This window comes from Branchiostoma belcheri, unplaced genomic scaffold (assembly GCF_001625305.1).
Source record: "Branchiostoma belcheri isolate BF01 breed outbred unplaced genomic scaffold, Haploidv18h27 scaffold74, whole genome shotgun sequence".
In the NCBI taxonomy this organism is placed as follows: domain Eukaryota; kingdom Metazoa; phylum Chordata; class Leptocardii; order Amphioxiformes; family Branchiostomatidae; genus Branchiostoma; species Branchiostoma belcheri.
Genome location: NW_017804398.1, coordinates 1 through 9,074, shown reverse-complemented (window position 1 = coordinate 9,074; position 9,074 = coordinate 1). Strand labels below are relative to the sequence as shown.

The 9,074-nt window shown below is 46.9% G+C and overlaps 1 protein-coding gene across 1 annotated transcript; it reads left to right on the top strand.

Annotated features, from left to right (window-relative positions):
- Window positions 1-5,392: 5,392 nt before the first annotated feature.
- On the top strand, window positions 5,393-7,232 carry LOC109485218 (alpha-(1,3)-fucosyltransferase 7-like). The gene is made up of 3 exons (XM_019788664.1): window positions 5,393-5,845; window positions 6,220-6,384; window positions 6,546-7,232. Exons 1-3 carry the CDS (start codon window positions 5,393-5,395, stop codon window positions 7,230-7,232), a joined length of 1,305 nt encoding a protein of 434 aa, XP_019644223.1.
- Window positions 7,233-9,074: the final 1,842 nt, after the last annotated feature.

Sequence of the window (9,074 nt, the reverse complement as noted above, 5' to 3'; positions counted from 1 at the left end):
GCACCAGCAAGCAGGTCGTTGACCCCTGACATTGATAACACGCCACCTTTCGTGTTTTCGTCAAACAACAATGAATGCAGTTTCGGAGAATCGTGATCGGACACGGTTTGCAAGGAATGTATGGCACGTGGACCAGATGTGCGGAATGCGAGTTACCCGAATCGCGATTTGGGTGACTTCACATAAACAAGGCTTCTGACTGGTTCACATTGCACTGCAGCACAGGTGTCGCTGCTATACATGCATTTCAGTACGTTTGGGAATTCCGATAACGTTTGGGAGTGCATGTATAGCAGCGACACCTGTGTAAAAAGAGTCTCTTTACTCAATGACAACAGTCGTCTATTCTTAAATCTACCCACAATGTCATACTAGACATGCCCGGATGTAGACAGACAGACAGACAGAGTGACGTAATTGTGACGTTCTGTCTGGCATGTGAAGGTGAACAAAAGCACCAGGTTAAATAATAAATGAGATCATTGATCAACGGAGTTGACAATGACATCACAGTTCATACATTATTGATGATCGTATTTGGGCAATACACCTGTGTATAGACCCTCATCTTTGCTTATCACTGGCTCAGATTTTGGTCCAATCGAGTCCAGATATAACCGGCTTAATCCGTTTGTACGATTGTACGATACGCCGTATTCAAACAAAGGTCAACAGCTGTAATGTCATTTGCATGATATCTACGTTATATGGAGAACAGAGGTTTATATCTGTTACCTTTCCTGGTTTAAACTCATCTTGGTTTGCAATTTTCCATCCTCCAGGATTTTGATTGAGGGATTGTACAGGACTGCCCTTGACAAGATGGAGGTGACTACAGAGATGAGAGCAGCGCTCATGGAGGGTCACATGACGGCGTTACCGCCGGACAAGTCCAACATCGTTCGTATCTTCATGAGCTCAACTTTCTCGGGTGAGCCGAGAATCATTTTCTATCTTTTACCTGTTATTATGGACCCTTGCTGACAGGTTCCGCACTCTATTGTTCTATGTTAAAATATATGCAGCCTACATCTGATTTGTATTATTACTTACTTGTACTTGTACTTGTTGAGGTCTCCTCGAGTCAGTCGTTCGAGTGGCCTGCGCACAGAACTCGTCTCTTCCTCAACAGTCCTCTCCACTCCTTCCTATCTCTTGCTAGTTCCTTTAACTCTTCTAGACTGGTACTGGGTCTCCCTAAGATCAGCACAGCATCTTCCAGGACACAGTTATTCCATGACTTCCTAGGCCTTCCCCTAGAGCGTCGCCCATAGTTCGGTTTCCAGTCTAGTAGATACCTGGGCAGCCGCTCTTCAGGCATTCTTACAATGTGCCCAAACCACCTAAGCCTGTTGAAAGCTACGGTTGTGGCTATGTTCACTAACTGTGCCTGCAGCAGTACATCACTGTTCCGTACCCGGTGATACCATCTGATGCGGAGGATACGGCGCAAGCAGCGTTGATGAAACGTTTCAAGTCTCGCTATCTGCACCTGGGTAGTGGTCCAAGCTTCACTACCGTAGGTAAGTATGGTGACAACAGCAGCATTGTATATCCGAAATTTTGTCGACTGAAGGATGTTCCTGTTGTTCCAGATCTTACCAAGTAAGTTAAAAGCACCAGAAGCTTTCTGAATCCGTTTGGAAATTTCAGAGTCAATTGTCCCGTTACTGCTGATTGTACCTCCCAGGTAAGTAAAGTGAGTAACCTGCTCCACGGGATATCCATCTACCGTGATCCTGAGTGTGCTTTCTTCAGTGTAAGGTTGCTGTGCAATATGCTTGCCGACTGTCATAGCTTGCGTCTTTTTGGCGTTGGCCTTAAGTCCCGCAAGAGCACTGTTTTTGCATAACAGATCAGTTGTCTCCTGTAGACCCAGTTTCTTGTTGTCAAGTAAAGCCATGTCATCAGCATAGTCCGTATCCAAAACAGAGACCGACGGCTTGCCATGACTATCCCGCTGCAACACTGCACCTGTACTGATTTGTTTGCTTATCTCAGTTAAGTGTGCTGCCAGGTTTATGCAAACATTAAACACTGGGGGCCCTTGAATGTCCCCTTGTCCAGTCCCAGATGTCACATCGAACCAGTTTGATTCCTCTCCGTTCACTCTCACTGCACTGACAGTCTTGTGGAAGAAGGCCTGCAAAACCCTGATGTATTTCCCTGGCAATCCATAAAAAGCAAAGGCCTTCCAGATAAATTCACGGTTGATGCTGTCAAAAGCAGCTTTAAAGTCAATGAAGTTAATGTACAGGGGAATATTAAACTCGATGCTGTTATGAATGATAGTTCGCAAGGAGTAAATCTGGTCGATGCACGATCTATTCTTCCTAAAGCCACACTGATTGTCCCTCAGTAGATTTTCGAGACCCTCATTCAGACGTCCCAGGACAATAATTTGAAAGAGCTTTGAGGCAGTTGATCTAAGCGTTATACCTCGATTGTTGGCGCAGTGTGTAGTATCCCCCTTTTTTTGTACAATTGCAAGAAATCAAATATCTAGAGTTGTGAATATCTTGTTTTAGTTATTGTAAATTTCTTGCTGATTCTGTGCGTATTCCACTGTCGACATGTCACTCCTCCCCAACCTGCGGGCAGACGACCTTGACCTTCCTGTCAGTCTGTGGTTACTCCCTCACTTACTGTGTATTCTACTCATCTATGGTCACACAAGCCAACAAACGCGCCGAAAATGAAACCTCCAACTTGAGGTCTGACTTGTGTGTTCAGTGCACAGTATTAGACTGGCATCGGCAGGTGGACGTCGCTATGACAACCCCTGCAGACTGGCGGGAAGGCAGAACACGGCAACAGGAGGGGATTGTACACAACAGCCAGCTGTACGTAAGTTCACGTACTGACAATGTCACGGCCAAGTACAGGCGAGACCTGATCCCCGCAGAGCGACCCGTGACCAGGCACGACTCCGCTAGGTTCGAGTGTTAGTTACGCTGGCAGGACGGAGGACTTGGCAGCCAACAGAAGGTAGGATCGGGTATTATAAAGCTAGAGGAAAGAAATCGTAGTGTGCAAGGCCGTGATACAGCACGCATAACGAAGACATCTTTGTCCTATCATCAGTGAAGTAGGCAAGAAAACAAACAATAGTAGCGTCAGAGTCTAGGACGTCTTATCTGTATACTTAGTAGTTTCAGTTTTATTTAAAAACTCATGCCCGAAGGCTTTATCACAAGGTAACACAGAATGTATCTGGAATGTATCTGGTTTTTGTACGTACATTACTGAAGGCTTCTTCAGACAGTGACTACTGCAGACATGATTGTGTCTGAAGATCTAGAGATTTTCCTCCTCTTCGCCGATGAAACAGTAGAATCTGCGCTCCAGCCACCTGTGTTTGTTCTAACCGTCTGTCGGCCGGGGCCAGACGGTAGTGCCTCGCGCGGGACGGGAAACTTGCCAAGCCTTCCTGCACATGCCCCGGGGGTAGCGGTCTGACCCAGCCGCTGCGGAAACATGGAAACAGGCTATCAAGCGCCTGTTACTCTATTATCGTATAAACAGCCTGAACATTTACAGGAGATGAGATAGCTATAAGGACGTCACTACTCCTATTAGAGTACAGTACCCGACAGGACTACATGTAATTACTAGACATAGTCGGAAGTCTAAGAATTCTTGGTCAGACTTGGGGGCATTATCATTCATTACGACAGAAGCAGCTGATTCTTTCCTGGACCCTACAATTGTAGTTTAGCCACAGTTGAAAGGAGACGATGGGTTTTTCAACAGAAACGTTCTGTACCAGTAAGCCAACTTGTTTACTTAAACTTTGGAAGTTTAATATGGTGATTTACAGAGTAAAAGCGGATTAGTCCCAAGCCCGATTAGCTCAGGGGAAACTGGAGAGGTACTTGAAAGGCCCAAACTGCCCATTGTGTATATCAGTGCCATACTAAACACTGTGGTGTTAACAGGAACTCTCTGTGTGTTTTCTATTTGACTAGGTTGATTCCAGAGGTCCTGACATAGCCGGTACTGAGGCAGAGCCGGTGCAAGAGTTCAGCCGTCTGGAGGTGGCTCCGCGAACAATGATCCTCAGTTCACCTACTAGTCTTGGGTCTACTCCAACAATCCGATAAGGGCTCTACTAGGGTGGGCAAGCCGTCATTGGTGCAGCAGAGAAGGGGAAAAACGGGGACAACGTGTATTGCAAAAACCCTTCTCAGCGCCTCCGTTCATTTAGAACCGCTTGTCTTTGGTGATTTTGTGTTCAAAGCTTCGTTGTGCCCGGACGACGGAAGACGTTGTTGCATTGCTATCTATATATTCTTCAAAGTCGGCACCCGCGGTACTTCACATTCACTAGATTAGATCAACGGATCAGGAAGATTATTACTCCATGGGGATATGGTTCTTTTAAAACGCGTATCACCAATTGAATTGAGAGTCACTTGGGGGGATCGAAATTCTTGATGTTCGGGCAAGGTCAGAGTCACACTCTCTAGCTGCAGGTGGGTGTCAAGATGGAACGCGATCTACTAGTATATAAAGAAGCAAGACCGAGGCTCGCGCAAGTTTCTTTCCCAGCTCTCTCGATTTGCGTGAGTGCCGGTAAGATGCTGTATTTGTGACATGGACTCGGCGTGAAGACACCGTGAGAACGGCATCTTGAAGTCACTGGATCTTGCAGGATACCGCGGGAAATTTGGACAAGACTTGGCTTCTGTGGTAGCAGACTCTCGGGCCACAACAATCCAGTAAGTTCTGGTCAAACCTCACAATCTAGTTTTATAAAATACAGTATATATCACCAAATTGTAAAATAAATATGTTGACTAGAGCATAATCTCCAAGCCGATTTTTCCATGGCAAAGTCGTTACTAACCGGCAAGGCACTACTATTGAATTGGCCATATACCAGTAATATCTGATTGAGCTTCGGCGCTACCCAAAGACCTACTTGGAGATTATGCTCTAGTTAACTAACTCATTCGTTACGACTTTACCAACGAAAGATTAACCAGAACATACCGCTGGATAATTGGAATTAGAAATTGTCAGTAGTTTAAGAGTAACAGCGTTGTCTGAGACGTCTGAGAAATGTTTCCTCGTCTCGCACATGTGTGTTTATTCTGAACTTTCAACATCCAAGTTAAACATCTCCATATCACACGAAATTTCAGGGCTGAAAGACGACACTGTGTCTCGGGAACCGTGGCGTTTTGTTGCCAAGATGAGAGTGATGGAATAGGGCCGTGACTAAAACGTTGTGTCGACTGAAACTGGACTCCACGAACTTTGACGTACAGAAGGACTTCAGTCTGTCTTTCAACGTCGTCGTTTTGGACGACATCCAGCCTCACAGAAAAGGCAACTACATTAGGGTCATAAGTCGAGTCCTACAGTAGAAGCTCCGGAGCGTGTAACCATGGTTACTAGATGGGCTTTCTTCATCACCCTGTCCCTGCTGAACCTGCTTGTGGTGACGACAGTCGTGATGTGGAGTCTGTGGCTGCCGACTGTGGGCTGGTCAGGGGACGGCTCGGACTCAGCCACTCGTGGGAACCTATGGGCCCTCTGTCTGCCCAAACAGTCTCGGCAGCACAACGGCGAGTTTTACAAAACGTGGGAAGAAGCAGGCGACCAGACTTACCACCCGTTCCAAACCCGCGTAAGAGTGGTGCTGTGGAGCGATGCCTTGTGGCGGCGGACGGGCTTGGCTAAGAACAGGAACAGGACATGGTACAAGCTCTGTCCGCGGAGACCGGCGTGCGAGTTCACGCGAGAACACATGTGGGTGTCGTACGCGGACGCCGTGGTGTTCCACCTGCCCACTCTGCCGACGAACTACACTCCCGAGCTGATGCCACGCAAAAGGAAGGTCGGTAGAATTTCGGGGGTCAGGGGTCTTTAACCAAGGCAGTTCAATTATGAGCCGTGTTTATTGTGACTTATATGCTTACTCTGCTGCAGGGTATTATGCTATCAAAGATTTACAAAAGGTATGACAACACAGTATTTCTAACTGGCCTAGTTAAGCAAAAATGTTATAATAGGAAACTAAATGTTACAACTAACAACCACAGTTAAACCTAGAGAGATCTACACCTGTGACCTGGCTGAGCATCAAATATACTAACTAATCAAACCAAGCGCATAGTCCAGCTAATCTCGCGAGGCCTCACAAACGTTACACAGCCCCCTCCAATGAGCATACGTCCGCATGCTAACTGGCATAGGCCACGGTCGTTACAGGTCCATCAGAAGTGGGTTCTGTTCTCCATGGAGTCTCCCGTCGTCACCAGGGGTAAAAACATGGCGTCATACGGAGGGGTCTTCAACTGGACGATGACGTACAGGGGAGACTCAGATGTGCTGACGTCATATGGATCGAGAAGTTTGTTGTACAACTCCTTACCAGTAAGTGGATAATCTGTATATGTTGGTTGGTTGGTTGGTTGGTTGGTTGGTTGGTTGGTTGGTTGGTTGGTTGCCTGTTGGGTGATTGGTTGGTAGAGGAGGGATGAATCATGTATATCTGGCAAACATTACAGAATGTTTTCCATGTTTTTGTTTCCTAGGCGCTGCCAGCTAACCCTGGGAAACCACCGCGTAACTTTGCACGAGAAAAGGACCGTCTCGCGGTGTGGTTCGTCAGTAACTGCTACGCCCACCTCACACGCCACCACTACGCCAAGGAGCTGCGCAAGCACATCAAGGTCGACGTGTTCGGGCGGTGCGGGAAGTCCGTCTGCGCCGAGGACAGGGGCTACCGCTCCACCTGCTTCAAAAAGACCATCAAAAGATACAAGTTCTACCTAGCGTTCGAGAGCTACAAGTGTAGAGAATACATCACGGAGAAGTTTTGGCGAAACGCTCTAGAAAACGAAGTTGTTCCGGTGGTGCTTGGAGCTCCGAAGGAAGACTATATCCGATTCGCTCCGCCAGGTTCCTTCATCCACGTCGACGATTTTAAGTCCCCAAAAGATCTTGCGTTGTACCTAAAAAGGTTGGCCAAAAACGATAAGGAATACAACAGGTACTTCAGATGGCGGAGTATGCAGTTTAGAAAGAACACGACATTGGATAAGGGGCGCTGGTGCAACCTTTGTGACAAGTTGCTTCAGACGTGTCCTCAGGAGAGAAAGGTGTACGCGGATATTTACAGGTGGTGGAAAGGCAAGGAGGGAGAGGAATACTGTGAACGAACGCTGCTACCAGAAGACATCCCAAAGCCACATTTCGACCTCAGTATACACTTTAGCTAAACAGTGGTCTACAGTACCCACGTTTGTAGTAAGGACAGTAATAACAGATACAGCAAATGAAAGTTTACTTTAGACTTCTTACCGTGTTGTGCTCACCGGCAGCCAGTCTGCTTGTGAACACCCTGTTGGTACATGTGCTAACCTTCTCTATTAGGACAGTGATTGAAGTAATCAGTCAGTGTGAAGGTGATCCATGTATGTGGAAACGGCTTCTGACAGGCTGGTACAAACTATGGGTTGCCGAGAGGAAATTCCACTGGATGACGGTGTTACTGACGGTTCCAGCTGCAACTCGGAAAACATCATAGCGTTGACTGTTAGGATGGAGGATCGAATCTGTAATTTTTTCTATCCTGTGTACAAAACTATGAAAGGGAGCATGGAAGCGCCATTTCAGTTTTTGTATCGAAAACGTATGGCCCCGCCCGGGAAAACGCCAGAATTTGAAATATGCCCTAGTCGGGAAAATATGACCCGAACTTCGGAATGGAAGACTATCCCCTAGGCCACTGCACTGGCTACTTCCGTACTTCGGATATGAGTAATTTGGAATGTAGGAGGCGATCAATAGATACAAACTATGAAAATTATGTCTAGGTCATCACTGGCGAGTGGTAAATGTGGAAACTTAAATCATTTGGCGAAGGTATTGTGGAACTCTAGTTAAGGTTCATATTACGAGGTGAATTAACAAAAATGTTGCGTAGGATCCGTACCGACATCCAGACAAATCCATTTACCAGACAAATGCCCCCACCTGGCCTGCACGGCTCGTGTTGACAGATGACCAGTCTCCTGATTGAGTTTCTCTTTACACATGTATCACCTTGCAGACGACACTTTCAACTAGGGCGCCTGTACTACAGTAGGCAGTCCCGGCCATGTTTGATCCCATGGTCCCGGCCATGTCTCAGGACACCGAGTTAGTCTCATGTTTGAAGTTCCGGTGACATGGCGACTCCGCAATCGGAGGGAAATGTAAGACTTTCCGTCGGTAATGTTGTAGCAAAGGAACCGAAATTCATCAGTCTATGCAAGGACATATATTATGTCCTTGGTCTATGTGGACTATGGAATAGAGGCTGGTAGGGCTTATATAACTTTCCCACAGTTAAAAGCTATGTAAGAAACATTGGGCACTTGTCCCATGGGGCCCAGTTGAAGGCTTTGGTAAAATAATCAGACCTGACTCGTCTGTGCCGTATGACCTTGGTAAGGTGACAGAGCGGGTACGGTTCATGTGCACTGCATCGTGGGCAATGGCACAGACTTGCAGGGGTTTGTTTCTGAAGACGGTCTTTCTTCAGTGGATCAAAGTGCCGCAGAGCGCTGATCTGTCAGAGCCACGTTCGGCGTGTTCTGTTGTGTCTATGGCGAGAGTCGGTGCACAAGAGCACACATCATCTAAACCCTGCTTCACAAAGGACTGTATCCCCTTTGAAAGATCTGCTCTGTTCCTGCCAAGATATGTGTCATATCTTATCACCATCAGTGATTCCTTAATCTTTTCAACAAACTAGACGATGAAAGATTAAGAAACGTAAGCGCAGTCGTCCATGTGCAAGGCGAAACTCGAGACTGGCGGTTCTTGTGTTGAACCATGTGTTGTACATCGCTGTGGTCACCGAGGCTGTGCCGTGGATTGTTGTTGCTATGGCAACTCAGCAGGCCAAGTTCAAAGGTTGCCGTGAGGTCGCATGTGATGAATGGGGAAGGACAGGTCTGTGCCAGCCGACTACAAACTTTAAAAAATCAATGTCGGGAAAGTTATATCATACTAGGATTTGATCACAGGAGCTACTAGTAACTGGCGCTGGAATAGGCTACTCCCAACCCAGTGCC